The sequence below is a fragment of the Crocuta crocuta genome, unplaced genomic scaffold, assembly GCF_008692635.1.
Source record: "Crocuta crocuta isolate KB4526 unplaced genomic scaffold, BGI_CrCroc_1.0 scaffold619, whole genome shotgun sequence".
Taxonomy (NCBI): Eukaryota; Metazoa; Chordata; class Mammalia; order Carnivora; family Hyaenidae; genus Crocuta; species Crocuta crocuta.
Genome location: NW_027533395.1, coordinates 3,044,403 through 3,061,751, shown reverse-complemented (window position 1 = coordinate 3,061,751; position 17,349 = coordinate 3,044,403). Strand labels below are relative to the sequence as shown.

General features: G+C 42.1%; 1 protein-coding gene across 7 annotated transcripts in view; it reads left to right on the top strand.

The window, feature by feature from the left end:
• Positions 1-14,171, top strand: part of STN1 (STN1 subunit of CST complex) — a 45,066-nt gene extending 30,895 nt beyond the window's left edge. For 6 of the 7 annotated variants that reach the window (XM_077748345.1, XM_077748347.1, XM_077748344.1 and 3 more), the window contains exons 9-10: positions 1,356-1,428; positions 13,404-14,171. In XM_077748345.1, coding sequence (XP_077604471.1) covers positions 1,356-1,428; positions 13,404-13,561 — 231 coding nt within the window. In that variant the 3' untranslated portion in view covers positions 13,562-14,171. Of the gene's footprint in view, positions 1-1,355; positions 1,429-8,094; positions 8,371-13,403 lie in introns of those variants that run through there. The other variant, XM_077748349.1, reaches the window with a different exon arrangement.
• Positions 14,172-17,349: the final 3,178 nt, after the last annotated feature.

Here is a 17,349-nt window from a genome sequence, read left to right as displayed (position 1 = left end):
CACGGTTCATGGATTTGAGCCCCGCGTCGGGCTCTGTGCTGATGACAGCTCAGAGCCTGGAGCCTGTCTTCAGATTCTGTGTCTCCCTCTTTCTCTGACCCTCCCCTGCTCACACTGTCTCTCTCTCTCACACACAAATAATAAAAACATTTTTTAAAAAGTTAAAAAAAATCTGATCATTCTGTAAGTCTGGTCTGACAATTGCTCATACATGTGTGTGTTTGCATGGTGTTTTTGTTTATTCCTTTCTTCGTTTTTTCCTTCCTTCCTTTTTCTCTTTAGTTTTTCGGTTTACTATGGAACATGAAGGTGAAATCCATTTGGTTACTCTTACTTGAGCTGGTTAAGAAAGGAGCTTCGTTATTTTTGCCTTTAAGACAAAGTGTTTCAAGGGATGGGGCTAAATTTACTCTCTTGCTGGCCTTTCCTTACAGTTTTAATTTCATTTGTTTTTCTTTATGGTTGGGAGAAAGAAGAAAACTAATAAGACATGAGACAGGTGTCCTTCCCAGAGGAAGGAATCCTGGTTGGAAATCAGAACTTTGATCACTTGTGTCTCCCTTTGAATATAAAAACAAGTAAGAGGAACATTAAGAATGTGTTATGAGGGGCACCTGGGTGGCTCAGTCGGTTGAGTGTCCGACTTCAGCTCAGGTCATGATCTCGAAGTTTGTGAGATCTGCTGACAGATCAGAGCCTGGAGCCTGCTTTGGATTCTGTGTCTCCCTCTCTCTCTGCCCCCCCCCCCCACTAATGCTCTGTCTCTCTGTCTCAAAAATAAACTATAAAAAATTTTAAAAGAAAAGAATGTGTTATGAATATTTGGGAAGAAAATTGCTCCTTAAAAGTGTAGAATTTCAGGGGTGCCTGGGTGGCTCAGTCGGTTCAGCATCTGACATTGGCTTAGGTCATGATCTCACAGTTTGTGGGTTTGAGCCCCATGTCAGGCTCTGTGCTCACAGCTCGGAGCCTGGAGCCTGCTTCAGATTCTGTGTTTCCCTTTCTCTCTTCCCCTCCCCCAGTCACACTCTCTCTTTCTCTCTCTCAAAAATAAACATTTAAAACAAAAAAGTGTAGGATCTCAGTTTTTCTTGACATCATGGCCCCAATAAACCACCTCCCAAGGGAGTCTGCCTCTGCGCCAGTTGTAGAGGCATGAGCTGCTTAGGGACAGAGCTGGTTTGATAACAGGCCAAGTCTCAAAAACCACATTGTTGGTTTTGCTGTAGGGATGGGATTATTATGTGATTATTATGAAATTTTTAGAAACTATCTGAAAAAATAATCTGGGAGTCTAGATGACACAACCACTTTATTACTTAAGAATGCTTTCTCTTCCTGTTTTTCCTCTTTAGGTAACCAGAGAAGACAAAGAACTGCACAGAAGGATACACCATATCATTCAAGAAGACTGTCAGAAACCAAATCGTAAGTGGTGTAATATACATGTTTGTGGTGCCCTGATCCCCTGGAGGGGTTGTTGCCTCCCAGAGAGCACAGGATGGAGAGTCAGGAGACATGGGGCTTCCCTAGTAGTGACTTTAAAGTATGACTGGGCAAGACACCTGCCCTCTGTGAGCCTCAGTCTCTTCGTTTATAAAGTGAGTGTTAGACTCTCAACAGTTGTTCTGACCTTAGCTGCTCATAAGACTCAACCATGGAGTTTTTAATTTTTATTTTATTATTATTATTATTATATTTAAATGATTCCTTTTATATTTTTTAAAAAATTTATTTATCTATCTTGAGAGAGAGAGAGAGCAAGCATGCACACAAGCAGGAGAGAGGCAGAGAGAAAGGGAGGGAGAGAATCCCAAGCAGGCTCCACTCTGTCAGCACAGAGTCTGACTTGGGGCTCTATCCCACGAACCTCAAGATCATGACCTGAGCCAAAATCAAGACTTGGACGCTTAACTGACTGAGCCACCCAGGCGCCCCAAACATGGAGCTTTTTTTAAACATACAGCACTCGGCTCCCAGCTCTGGGATTCTGATTCATTGGGGGATGGGGCAAGAGCTGGACAGATGAGCGTCTCAGGTGAGTGCAGTACAAGGGAAGCCACTGGGCTAGGACTTTCTGACCTTCTGTTTCTCACGTTCTCTCTAATTTGTCTATTTCTTCTCCTACTCTTTCCCCTTGTCTTTGGAATGAGACCGTTTCCTCTCTTCTTAACACCAAGCCTTTCAGTATTAGGAGCACAGTTCTAGACATCATAGTTTATGAATACTGTAATTCAGTCATCTTAGAACCTGATAATTTGCAGAAGAAAATGGCTTAGAATAAAGTTGGTTTTCGTGGAGTTAGGTCAACCCCTAGTGGTTAGAAACTCAAACTGTAGATCGTCTGACAACAGACATTACCATTTTCACACTAGTTAGAAAAAGAAGAAAGCATTAGTCCTATCTTTAAATCCTGTGTAAACTGATCAGACTTCAAGATGACTTTTCAAAGTCTGTCTTTTGCAAACATCTACTAATAACGAATGTTGGCATCTGTCAGCAAATGAGGCTGGCAGAGAAGGGGGAAAGACTTGTTAATGACCGCAGGTCTCCTCAGCCTGTTTGCTTTCTGTCCAAAGAAACCCACCCCCAGCCCTTTCAGCCCCTAAATCCCCAGGGCCTGGCCCTGCTCCAGCCTGCATCAGCGGGTGGAGCTGGACCAGGTCTCCAGCCCTGGTGTTTGTGGTATGCAGCCCTATTTAGCCTTTAAGAACCTATGATGTCAGATCCCAGAATGGTGTGACAGCAGATCTTAAAATAAACTGAATGCAGTCTATTATTTTAATGCAAGGTTTCTGGCCGATGTTTACATCTTCAGAGCATCAAGGACAAGTATCCTTGAGTTGAGGGAAAACCTGTCTGTCCACAATTTAGGGAGCTTTAAAGAACCGGGAAATGTGGAGTTCCTCAACCATGAAGAGATGAGAAGCTGCTCCCCAAATAACCTTCCTGCACTAGCCCCCATCCCAGGCCACTTGGCTAGATTCCTGTTTTGGTCTGCATTAGGAACGGGATGGATTGAAATAATCCCAGCGCCCGGTGAAGCAAATGGCAGGAGTTCACACTTCATTTCTTAGGAGAACCAAACCTCCTGGTAACCTGAGACTCTGTAAAAGTGGCAGGTTTTACGTCCCCTTCTCACCCACAGACCCGCTCCTGCCTTGGTGAGTGTGTGCGTCAAGGTGGACAGCCTGTGCCGCTCAGTCTGCGTATGGGAGCCTCAGAGCTATAAGCCAGTCCTCAGAACTAGGAAACTCCCGGGAACTGAACTCTGGAGCATGAGTAACTGAGAATGCCAGCAAAAATACCTCGTGGGGACTATCTTGCAGCCTGCTGTGATTACTCCCTTTTCATAGAAAATATCTATGACATTAAAATATATAGAGATTCTGAATAATAATGTTTGGACATGGTAAAAAGTCAAACAGTGCAAAGTACACACAGAAAAGTCAGACTCCCTCCAAAAACTGAGCCCCAGGCTTTGTGTTCCCAAGTCCAAATTCAGTTTTAGGCATATTGTTCTAGAGATGTTGTGTATACAACATATTTGTACAGTTTCTTTTTTAAAAAAGCACAAGTAAAGGTTAGCATATGATACTGCATGTTCCGCACCCTGTATCTTAAATCTAACCTTGGCTTCTAGAGTTCATTCAGCAATAGCACATTCAACGGTGCCTCAGTCTTTTAAATAGCTGCACAGTATCCCATCGTACATATAGATAGATCTGCAACCACTTAACCATTCCTACTGGGCCTTTAGTGTTTCTTAGCTTTTGTGTAAAATGCAGCATTGAGTTTTTTCTGATCACGATGGTTGGTAGGATGTAAAATCTTTAGTCATTTATAAGTATTTCAGTAATGGATAAACTTACAATAAGAAAAGGACTATAAACATGAAGCCTGTTTTTGGTCCCTAAAGCACTGATACTGGGCTTGTCTAAAGACAGCAAAGTTGTGAAAAGCTGGGCTCAGGAGCTTCCCTGCCTGGGTTTGAATCCCAGCTTTACCACTTTGAAGCTGTGTGATCTTGGGTAGGTCTGTGCCTCAGTCTCTCTCTTTTCTGTTTTTTAATTAAATACAGTTGAGCTACTAAATTAATACTATATTAGTTTCAGGTATAGAACATAGTGATTTGACATTTATATACATTACGAAACGATCACCATGATGTCTGGTTACCATCTGTCACCATATGAAGTTATTAAAATATTATTGATTGTAGCCCTAATTTACTATTTCTTTTACAACTGGAAGTTTGTACCTCTTAATCCCCTTCACCTATTTCATCCATCCCCTCACTCGCCTCTTCTCTGGCAGTCACCAGTTTGTTCTCCGTATCTGTGAATCTGTTTCTGTTTTGTGTTGTTTGTTCATTTGTTTTGGTTCTTAGATTCCATATGTAAGTGAAACCATATGGTATTTGTTTTTCTCTATTTGACTTCCTTAGCATAATACCCCCAAGTCTATCCATGTTGTCGCAAACGACAAGAACTCATTCTTTTTTATAGCTGAGTCATGTTGCATTGTACATATATATCACATCTTCCTTATCCATTCATCTATCAGTGGACACTTAGGTTGCTTCCATATCTTGACTCTTGGAAATAATGCTGCAGGGGCACCTAGGTGGCTTAGTTGGTTAAGTGTCCGAATTCGGCTCAGGTCATGATCTCATGGTTTGTGAGTTCAAGTTCTGCGTTGGAACTTTGTGCTGAGAGCTCAGAGCCTGGGGCTTCCTTCAGATTCTGTGTCTCCCTCTCTCTCTGACCCTCCGCCACTGAACACTGTGTCTCTCTCAAAAATAAATAAACATTAAAAATTTTTAATAAAATAAAAAAATAATGCTGCAGTGATTATGGGGGTGCATATATCATATTTTCATTTCTTTCACATAAATACCCAGAAATGGAATTGCTGGATCATATGGTATTTCTATTTTTAATTTTTTGAGGAACCCCCGTACTGTTTACCACAGTGGCTGCATCAGCTTACATTCTCACAAACAGTACATGAGGGTTCCCTTGTCTACACATCCTCACCAGTACTTGTTATTTCTTGACTTTTTGATTCTGGCCATTCTAATGATAGCTCATTGTGGGTTTGATTTACATTTCCTGATGATTAGTGACGTTGAGCATCTTTTCATGGTCTGTTGGCCGTTCATGTGTCTTCTTTGTAAAAATGTCTATTCAGGTCTTCTTTTTAAATCATATTTCCTTTTTTATGTTGAATTGTTTGAATTATTTGTTTATTTTTAATATTAACCCCTTATAGATCTATCATTTGCAAATACTGTTTCCCATTCAGCAGGTTGTCTTTTTGTTGTGCTGATGGTTTCCTCTCTGTGCAAAAGCTTTTTAAAAGTTCAATGTAGTCCTGTTTATTTTTGCTTTTGTTTCCCTTACCTGAGGAGACATCACAAAAAAAAATATTGCTAAGGTTGATATCCAAGAGTTTATGGCCTGTGTTTTCTTTTAGAAGCTTTATGGTTTCAGGGATTGCATTTGGGTCTTTAATCCATTATGAATTTACTTTTGTGTGTAGTGTAAGGAAGTAGCCCAGTTTCGTTCTTTTGCATGTAGCAGTCCAGTTTTCCCAGCACCATTTGTTGACGAGACTGTCTTTTCCCCATTGTATATTCTTGCCTTTTTTATCATATGGGCTATGATAAGTGACTGTCTACATATGGGCTTATTTCTGGGCAGTCTATTCTGTTCCATTTATATCTGTTTTTGTATTAGTACCGTACTGTTTTGATTACTACAGCCTGGTAGTATAGTTTGAAATCTGAGGACATGATCTCTCCAGCTTTGTTCTTTCTCAAGATTGCTTTGACTATTTGGGGGGTCTTTTGTGGTTCTGTATAGATTTTAGTATTACTTGTTCTAGTTCTTCGAAAAATGCTATTGATATTTTGATAAGGATTGCATTGAATCTGTATTTTGCTTTGGATAGTATAGACATTTTAGCAATATTAAGTCTTTCAACCCATGAGCATAGACTATCTTTCCATCGATTCGTGTTATCTTCAGTTTGTTTCACCAGTGTCTTACAGTTTTTAGAGTACAGGTCTTTCACCTCTTTGGTTAAGTTTATTCTTAGGTATTTAATTCTTTTTGATGCAATTATAAATGGGATTGATTTCTTGATTTCTCTTTCTGATAGTTCACCTTTAGTGTGTAGAAATGCAACCAGTTTCTATGTGTTAGTTTTGTGTCCTGAAACTTTATTGAATTCATTTATTCTAATGGTTTTTCAGTGAATCTTTAGGGTTTTCTATATATATATATAGTATCATGTTATCTGCAAATCATGACAGTTTTATTTCTTACCATTTTTAATGTCTTTTATTTCGTTTTCTTTTCTGATTGCTGTGGCTTAGACTTCCAATACTATGTTGACAAAAGTTTGTCTCTCCTTATATGCAAAATGGGGATAATAATAGTATCTTCGTGATGTGTTGTTTTGAGGATTAAGTAAATTAGTGTTTTACAAAACTGTTAGGAAGATGGTGGAGTAGAAAGCACCAGCAAACTGCCTCTCTACTTAGACAATTGTGCCTATCCAGTATAACTGTTTTGGAACTCTGGAGCCTATTGAAGGCTTACAACTTACAGGGAAAGGATTGGAGAGTAAATTGGGGATAATTTCAGTCAATTTTCAGCTCTGAGTAGTCAGTACCATTTCCCCCAGCACATGGCAGGCACCTGTGTACGTGTTCTTGGAGTAGCTTGCACAGAGTTTGCAGCAGCCTAGGTGGGCAAAAAGGAACAGGTTCTCTAGATGTCAGGGATCTGTGCTCTGTTTGCCAAATTGCTGCTTCTGATCACAGAGTTGCAAACAAATGCAATTTGTTGCATTGTTGCGCTTCCTCTCATTGTCACAAGCCCCTCCCCCCAAAGCTGAAGTGACTTCCGATGGATTTAAAGGACTGGTATCTTCCCCTCCCCCTCTTCACTTTTCTTTTCTCCCCTTTTGGGACCCAGAAAAGAAAGACTAGGGCATTAAAAAGCAACATGAGAGACTCTTGAATGCCGAGAACAAACTGAGGGCTGATGGAGGTGGGAGGGAGGGGAAGGGGGTTGATGGGCATGGAGGAGGGCACTTGTGGGTATGAGCACTGGGTGTTTTATGGAAACCAACTTCACAATAAACTATTAAAAAAAAAAAAAACAACTGTATATATGGGAAAAATCAGAACGTGATTTATACATGCCAAGGGAAAGATACAGGCTCAGAAAAAGACCAGAGAAGACCTTAGGTTTATACCTGAGGCTGATCCTTGGCACAGAGACAGCCTATAATTTTTATAAAAAATAACAAAAAAACAGGGGTGCCTGGTTGGCTTAGTCAGAGGAGAGTGTGACTCTTAATCTCGGGTTGTGAGTTTGAGCCCCACATTAGGTGTACAGATTATTTAAAAATAAAATATTTTTAAAAATTCAAATTAAGAGTAAATAAATAACAAAACCCAGCAAATCATCAGGAAAGAGGGAGAATCTGCCCTACAGAGTTACCACATTATTGAATTCAGATGTCCAGTTTTCAACTAAAAATTACAAGGCACACACAAAAAAATAGGAAAATATAGCCCATTCAAAAGAAAAAGTAATCAACAGAAACTGTCCCTGAAAAAGCCTTGATGGCAGATCTCCTAGACAAAGAATTTAAAACAGCTGGCTTAAAGATGCTCAAAGAACTAAAGAGAGATATGGAAAAGGTCAAGAAAATGATTAATGAACAAAATGGAAATATAAGTAAGGAAATAGAAAACCTAAGAAGGGTCACCTGGGTGGCTTAGTCAGTTGAGCATCCGACCTCGGCTCAGGCCGTGTTCTCACAGTTTGTGCGTTTGAGCCCCGCGTCAGGCTCTGTGCTGATGCTCAGAGCTTGGAGCCTGCTTCAGATTCTGTGTCTCCGTCTGTCTTTCCCTGCTCTCCCTCAAAAATAAATAAACATTAAAAAAATTACAAATACACATTAAAATTTGAAAAAAAAGAAAACTTAAGAAAAAACCAGAAAGAAAAAAAAAAAACCCAGAAAGAAATTCTGGAGGTGGAATGTACAATAACTGAAATGAAAACTTCACTATAGAGATTCAAAGGAAGAAGAAAGAGTCAACAAACTTGGAGTGAAAGAAAAGTGAGCAGAACTTAAGAGACCTATGGGACACCATCGAGTAGGCTAACCTGTATGGTGGGAGTCCCAGAAAGTGAAGAGAGAGAATATTTGAAGATATAGTGGCTGAAAACATCCTTAATGTGGTGAAAGACATGAATATAAACATCCACGAAGCGCAATGAACTCCCAGGTAAGATAAACTCAAGAGAGACCCACACCAAAACATACCATAATGAAACTTTTAAAAGACAAAGGCAAATAGAGAATCTTGAAAGCAGAATCTTGAAATCTTCTCAAAAGAGAAGCAGCTTGTCACATACAGGAGCTCATCAGTAAGTTTTGCAGATTTCTCATAAGAAACTTTGGAGTCCAGAAGGCAGTGGGCTAATATATCCAAAGTGTCAAACAGGAGGAAAAAAAAAAGTCAACCAAGCAAAACTGTCCTTCAAAAGTGAGGCAGAAATGAAGATATTCTAAGATAAACACAAGTCTGTTACCACTAGACTTGCCCTGAAAGAAATGTTCGAGGGCATCTGATAGGGTGAAATCAAAGGACACTGGACAGTAGCTCACAGCCAAATGGAGAAGTATCTCAATAAAGCTAAATACGTGGGCAATTATGAAAGCTAGTATTATGGTAACAGTGGTTTGTAACTTCACTTTTTGATTTCTGTATGATTTAAGAGGCTAATACATTGTTAAAAAACAATTATTAGTCTACTTACATCACTGTAACTTCGGTTTGTAAGTCCACATTTTGTTTTCTATATAATTTAAGAGACTAATGAATTTAAAAAAATACTTAGTTTTATGTTTTTGGGCACACAGTACATAAAGGTGTGATTTTATGACAACTGGAACAGAGGCAGAGATAGAGCTACAAAGGAGCAGAATTTTTCTGTGTTGAAGTTAAATTGGAGTAAGTTCATATTAGGATGCGAAATGTAATCCCCATGGAAACCACAAACAAAGTTGCTATAGAATATGCACAAAAGGAATGAGAAAGGAATTTAAACTTTTTGTTCAAAAAAATCAGCTAGGGGTGCCTGGGTAGCTCAGTTGGTTAAGCATCTGACTCTTGGTTTAGGCTCGGGTCATGATGTCGGGGTTTGTGAGTTCAAGCCCCGCATTGAGCTCTGCGCTGATGGTGCAGAGCCTGCTTGGGATTCTGACTCTCCCTCTCTCTCTACCCCTCCCCTGCTCACTCGCTCTCTCTCCCTCTCCCTCTCTCAAAATAAATAAACACGAAAATTTTTTTAAAAATCAGCTAAATACAGAAGAATTCAGTCATGCAGGAAACAAAGGACAAAAAGCCCTAAGGCATTTAGAAAACAAATAGCAAAATGACAAAAGTAAGTCCTCCCCCCACCAACCAGCAGTATATTAGTTTAAACCTAAATGGATTTAACTTTCCACTCAAAAGACAGATTGGCAGAATGGATTAAAAAAACAAAACAAAACACATGATCCAATTGTATGCTCTCTATAGGAGACTCACTTTAGATCCAAAGGCACAAATGGATTGAAAAAGCTGCAGGGCACCTGGATGGCTCGGTCAGTTAAGGGTTCAACTTTGGCTCAAGTCATGATCTCACAGTTTGTGAGTTCGAGTCCCACATCAGGCTCTGTGTTAACAACTCAGAACCTGGAGCCTGCTTGGATTTTGTGTCTCCCTGTCTCTCTCTCTCTCTCTCCCCCTCTCCCCGGCTCATGTTCTGTCTCTCTCTGTCTTTCAAAAATAAATAAATGTTAAAAAATTTTTCTAATTTTTTAAAAAGTGAAAGGATGGAAAAAGATATCCTGTGCAAATAAAAGTAACCAACAGAGAGCAGAGATGGCTGTACTAACATCAGACAAAACCAACTTTAAAACCAAAAAGTTTACAAGAGACAAAAAGGTTCAATACAGCAAAAAAAAAATGCAGCAGTTATAAACATTTATGTATCTAATGACAGGCCATCAAAGTATATGGAGCAAAAATTGATTAAATTGAAAGGAGAAATAAACAGTTCTACATTAATAGTTGGAGACTATAGTACCCTCCTCTCAATAATGGATAGAATAAGCAGACAGAAGAAAAGTAAGGGACTAGAGGACCTAAGCACCACAAGAAACCAAATAGATCTAATAGACATACACAAAGCACCCTAACTAACAACAGAGTACACATTCTTCTCAAGTGTACATGGGACATTTTCCACAATACACCATATGTTAGCCACTAGTTAAGTCTCAGATTTAAAAAGATACCATACATGGGGCTCCTGGGTGGCTCAGTCGGTTAAGCGTCCGACTTTGGCTTAGGTCATGATCTCACGGCTCGTGGGTTCAAGTACCGTGTCGGGCTCTGTGCTGACAGCTAGCTCAGAGCCTGGAGCCTGCTTCAGATTCTGTGTCTCCCTCTCTCTCTGACCCTCCCCTGCTCACACTGTGTCTCTCTCTCTCAGAAATAATTAAAAACATTAAAAAATAAAATAAAATAAAATAAAGGTAACATGAAAAGTATCTTCTCTGAGCACAGTGGGATGAAGTTAGAAGTCAACGACATAACTGGAAAATTTAACAAATTTGTGGAAATTAAACAACACTCAACTAGTGGATCAAAGAAGAAATCACAAGCGAAATTAGAAAATGCTAGAAATGAAAATGAAAACATAACATACCAAAACTTATGAGATGCAGTGCTAAGGAGAACCTTATAACTACAAACACTTATATTTTAAAAACAAGAGGGATCTCGAGTCAAAACCCAACTTCTAACAATTTAAGGAACTAGAAAAATTATGGACTAAACTGAAAGCTAGCAGAAGAAAGGAAATAACAATTAGAGCAAAGGTAAATGAAATAAAGAATAGAAAAATAATAGTGAAACCAAAAGTTGGTTGTTTAAAAAGGTCAACAAAATTACCAAAACTTTAGCTAGAGGGACTAAGAAGAAAGAGAAAAGACTCAAATTATTAAAATCAGAAAATGAAATTACATTAGTACTGGTTCTACAGAAATAAAAAGGATTGTGAAAGAGTATCGTGAACAATTACACACCAACAAACTAGATAACCAGATGAAATTGACAGATTTGTAGACACACAAAACCTACCAAGACTAAATCACACAGAAATAGGAAATTGGAGTAGACCTATAACTAGTAAGAAGATTGAATCAATCACTAACAGTGTACCAACAAAGTAAAGCTCTGGACCTGATGGCTTTACTGGTGAATTCTGCCAGACACTTATTAAAGAAAAACGGATACCAGTCCTTCTTCTTATGTGACTTGAAGGTCACTTTATGAGCAGCCTTCCCAGAAAACACCCAGACAGCAGCATGGCCCTTCTGAAGAAACAGTTTAAGGCCTTCAGGGCAGTCAGCATCACTGCTTACGGCCCCACATGTGTCTCTAAGTCCTCTTGATCCCTGAGCTTGGGCATCCGGCCCTGCAAAGATAGATTAAAATCCAAGAAGTGGTGAAATTCCTAGTGCTCCCTCTCTGCTGCATGCAGGCCCCACTTTCCACCCTCCATCATCACCCTCCTCAGGAAGAGCTGAAGCAGCAGGCTTAGAGCAGGGACTAGGGTATGTGCATCATCATAGGTTATGGAAATGACTGAATCCTAGTCATTCCCTTGTAAGAACCACCTGCCGCAGGTCTCCTTTCATCCTCACAACCGCCGGGGAAAGTAGGTGATTTTTCTTCCCATCTTATAGGTGAGGAGACAGACCCAGAGATATGAACCGCTCTGCCCCAGACAGAGCCAGGACTTGAATTCGGGCCTGTTGGACTCTCAAGTCAGCTCTCCATCTACCACTTGCTCCTGTTTGCTCAGTGCTACACACACATAGGAGATGTTCAGGAAATCTTTAGTAAATGAATGTTGAAGAAACAGCCTGGAAAGCAGTGAAAGGTGGCATGTTTTTCAACAGTAACCCCACCTGGGAGGAGTAATGAGTTGCCAGAGCCACTAGAGGTCAGAATTTATCAAGTCTTGGTTAGCTCAGGGGCACTGCTTGTGACATTATCTGACCCATAGAGCTAGAAAGGACCTCAGGTGCCCTCACCTCCTTCTTAGTTCCCCTCCCTGTTGGTGAGAAAACAGGCTTAGAGATGCTATGAGCTGCCCAAGGCCATAGAGCTGCGCCAACTCCCAAGCCATGCTTTGCCCAACACTATCTTTAATCACCTTCCTGGAGCCTAAAGCATTTGAAAACAGCATTCAGCGACCATGTGGAGCAGCTGTGTGCCAGATGCTGGGGACACAACAGAGAGAGGCCAAGCCTGGCCCTGCGTGGGGCATCAAGTGAATCTGGGGAAGGTTTGTTTTCAGTAATGAGGTTTGACTTGGACCCAGAATTACAAAAGCATTTTACATCATGACCCCACTACATTATGTATACACACATACGAACACACACATAATTATATATATATACATATGTATGTATATATATGTATGCATATATACATATGTATATAGTATAAAGTTTCACAAAATAATATATATGCTATAATGTAATGCAGTTTGTAATTTCCTATACCCATCTCTCTTAGTCACAACCCATGAAGTTAATTTCATGACCCTCTCTAATGGTCACAACTTCACTGTGCATTCCACTACTCTAAATCATTGGTTTCAAATAGGAAAGAGGCTCCTACCCTTGAACTTTTCTCATAGTGTACAAAATGGTCTTGGATTTGGGGCGGGGTGGAGGGTAAGGGGTTACTAGAACACAAGCATCATAGACAGGACTGCTTGGAAGCTTAGGCAGAGAAGAAAGAGAACAGACCACAGCGTTCTTCTCTGTTGTGTTGGATTGGTCAGGGTGAGTATTGCTCACCTATGACCTCCAGCAGGCAAGGAAAGGATATGGAGGCTGCTGCAAACCAGCTCTGCTGTCTGTTTCTAGAGCGCTCCCACCTGGCAAGCTAGGGGGTCAGCATGTCATTGCACTAGAGGAAAAAGATGAGCAAACGCTAAAAACCCATTAGGTTCTGGATAATAAATAATTGATTAGGAATCCTTGAGGGTCAAAGACCTGAGTTCCTGAGCAGTGTGTCCACGTCACTGTCGTGGAGTGAGGGGCCCAAGAACAGGGTTTTTGTTTTGTTTTTGCTGATAATCTAAACTAACGCGTCTTCAACTCTAAGGTGCGTGCGGGTCTTGTTAAAATGCACATTCTGACTAAGGGGCCGCGGAGAAGGACTTCTACTCAGAGGGGGAGCATGGAGAAGTGGGAGGAGGGTCTGACAGGTGTGCCAAGCTTAGCCCACTGCCTTTTTCCTGCAGACATAGAGAAGGGCTGCCACTTCCAGCACATCTTGGCCTGTGCTCGCCTGAGCGTCCGGCCGGGCCTGAGTGAAGCTGTGCTGCAGCAGGTGCTGGAGCTCTTGGAGGACCAGAGTGACATCATCAGCACCATGGAGCACTACTACACAGCGTTCTGAGGGGCTGCCAGCAGATGGCAGAGGCAGAGTCGGGCCAGGAAGAGGAAGACCGGCGGCTGTCACTCAGGCTCTGATTTTAAACGTCACACAGAGGCTTATAGGTCTGGTGGCAATTATCTATAAGAAACTATGAAATACGGTCATTTAAGGAATGCATTTTGGCATAAATTCCATAGGCTGCCCTCTAGCTGCTGTCCTTGGGATCAAGTCACTTTTATCTCGGCCATGACGTAGAAGGAAACCCTTCCGGTTGACCTCCTGACTGGACCGGGTATTGCCCTTGGAGCAGAAGGGGAGGAAACAGTGTTGGCGGCTGAAATCGGGTGCATGTGGCTCAAGGCCCTATCAGGGTAAAGGGATGTCACGTGGTATAGTGAACTGAAGAGCCTGTAGCCAGAGCACACAGATCTAAAACCATTTTGAACTTCAGACCATCAGCTACATTCCTGTAGGCCTCTCTCAGTGGTTAAGAAGCTAATGTAGGGGACTCATTCTTAGATGAGTGTCGCTCACCTGTGATTTCCAAGGTTAAGTACCAGTGGGTCCTGAGTCCTGGGATGAATGCTGTTTACAGACCCACCCAGAGATGGGAATAAATGGATCAAAGACATGGCTGTGTGTTGGTTGTTTTCCTTATTTTCCTTCTGAATCAAAAGATGTCTCAGTATATTTCCTTATATACAAGTCACATACTTGAGGACATATGTGTGACTAAGTACATTGTCCTTTAATACCCTGAAGTCCTTAGCAGCTCTCAGCCAGTTGCCTGGCTGGTAGATATTACTCTCAGGGTTACGATTGAATGCACAGGGCATCCAGACACCGTCCAGACTCACTCTCTGTATGTGCCCAGACAGGTGGTAGAGTCGTGCTTTGCTAGGAATGGCAAGATAAAGGGAAAAAAATCTGAGGTATGTAGTAGACTTGTTCTAACAGCTAAATTACAAATCAACAAACACAGCCAGCAAAAAATGAAGTGTCAGGAAAGATTTGGAGTTAATTACAGTCATTTCAAAGAGGCACATCTGCCTTTGTCTGCTGCCTTTGCTCTTGACGTAATAAGTGCTTAGTGGCTGTGCTGGAGAGCCCGCAGGCCTCGAGAGTTGTTCTGCTCTATGTGGAGATGCAGTGGTTTTTATACTCAGAAGTTGACAGCAGTTTCATATGTCAGGCCGAAGGCTAGTACCAACAGACTGCTTCCGGTCGTGGACTTTGTGACTTGACCCAAACATCTGCCCTATTTCTAACAGCCATTTGCCCAGATGGCTGCCCTGTGTCCTCCGTACATTCAGAAGCCTCCCATAGAATGGGGTCTGGCTGGAATAATATCCCAGCAGTTCTTTCTGATAGCAGCGAGTGTTCCGTATTGAATACGTCTCGGATTATCTGGTCGTCCCAGGGAGGAGTCTCGAACCAGCAACCCCACTTCCAGGATTTATCCCCAAGGAGATGGTCACACAGGTGTGAAAGGAGCACAAGATTCCCATTGCTGTGTAATTCAGAGTTCTACAATTGGGAAAAATATTTATCCATAGGAAAAAGTTAATTATGACACATGTACCCAGTGAAACACTATGAAGCCATTAAATGCTGGAGTAGACTGATCCTATTGCTGTGGAGCACTCTTCCCAAGAAAACTGTTATAGATCTGTTTATGGAGTATATTACAATTGATCTGTATGTGTATATCTGTATAGAGAGCGTTTCTGTGTGTACATCTGCATAAATGTAGCACCTGTATGCACATGCATATAGTTGATCACTCCCCACTCCTAGAAATACTTTCTGCACTTGGCTTTCAGGACACCATATTCTGGGTCCCTTTTCTCAACCTCCTTTTCATGGTCTTCCATCCCCGTGGGGGCTCAGCGTTAAGTCTCAGAGCTCATTCCTGTGCAGCTTGCTCCCTTGAAGATTTAAAACAGTCGTGTGGCTCAGAACATCCTAATGCTGACAGGCTCTCTAATTTATATCCAGTTAGGACCTCTTCTGAACTCCAGACCCCTGCATTCAGCTTCCTGCTGATGTCCCCACTGAGGTAGCTAACAGTTGCCACAAACTCATGCCCAAAGCCAGGTGCCTAATCACCCCTCACTGAAGACTTGCTCCTTCTGAAGTTTTGCCTGATTCAAGAAAAGGCAGCCCCATCTTTCCAGTTGCTCAGGCCAAACCCATGGACTTTTTCTCTCTCTCTCACATTCCATGTCCAACCTGCCATCCAGTTACCTTGGCTCTACCTTCAAGATATTTCTAGAGTCTAACTGCTCCTCGCGGCTCCCTGCCACTATTAGGAGTATTGCAGCCACCTCCTGACTCGACTCCCCACTTCTGCCCTGGCCCCTCTTTGGTTCACTTTCCACCCAGCAGACAGAGCCATCCGTTAAAACTGAAGCCAGATTCTGTCCTCCTCTGCTCCAGCCCTCCTGCAACTCTCTTGGTCTCACTCCAGGTAGGACCTCAGGGCATCCCAGGATCGACCAGGTGCGGCTCTGCCTGGCCTCCTCTCTGTAAATCCCTCCCACTACCCCTGCATCTCCCCCCTGCTCAGTTTCATAGGCCTCACTGTTCCTCACACACCAGGAACATTCCTGCCTTAGGGCCTTTGTTCTTGTTTCTTCTGCCTGGAATGTTCTGCACCCAGGTAACCATGTGGTGGCCTTCCCCCCTCCTCCCCTTTGGGTCTTTGTTTGGGTGTTGCTTTCTCGCTGGGGCCTTCCCTGATCCCTAATCGCAAACAACCCCTTCTCCCTCCTTCCCAGGACTCTTCAGTACTTCTTCTCCATAGTACTTGTCACTGTGTAAAAAGTGCCATATGTTTCTTACTTGCTCTGTCTATGATCTGTCTCCCTAACAGCAGGAATGCTCCACGATGGCAGGACTTTTTCTCTGTTTTGTTTCCTGTCCTGTCCTCTGCACCTAGAGCAGTGCCTGGCACTCCCACTTCTGTGTATGTGTCTGGCTGCCTTCTACCCGCAGATATCTTCCTTTCCCTCCTGGGGCGGGAGCAGGGGGTATGCTTTCTCTAATGTCTTGGGAGGCTGTTCAGGCTGGAAGGGTCCAGCTCCCTTGCTCTTCAAATGAGATCTCTGAGGCACGTGTTCTACACCATTTTCTAGAGTTTCTCTGTGGGGTTAATCTCCATCCACCCACAGTAGCGGCTAACTTGATAGCCACCCTTAATTGCCTGCCTTAACCCTCCCTGTCTTCACACACACACACACACACACACACACACACACACAGGCACGCACGCCCGCCATTACTACTTGCTGTGCCTTCCAAGTGAATGGCTTCCTCTCCAGTGCTTGTCTCACGGTCAGCTTCTCATTGAACACAAATGAACATCATGTTCTCAAGTATATTTGAGAAATGCTGTATGAATAAAGTATGTATCTGTATGTATCAAGCAGAGATTACTGGAAAAACCAAAGCGACCCACTTGTTAACCTCCAAAAAGGTGAGAGCAGATGCTTTTTAACCACATATCTACATTTGATATTTTTACAATTAGCGAGTGTCATTTCTACAAAAATAATAAAGCTGTTTCTCACTCCCTACCCCCCACACACCTGAATCACTAATGAACCCAGAATCAGATAGACCTTCTATCCCGCAGCAACATTAGAACTCTGAGAGGGTGAGGGAAACTCTTGGAAAGTTTCTGGGACTAACTACAGTTGAGTCACTGCTCCTGCACTGAAGAGACACCAGAAGGTTCGCCTGAAGAAGAGGGAAACTGAGCAAGCATCCTGGCTCTCACAGTGTGCACAATGCAGGAGGCATGAACA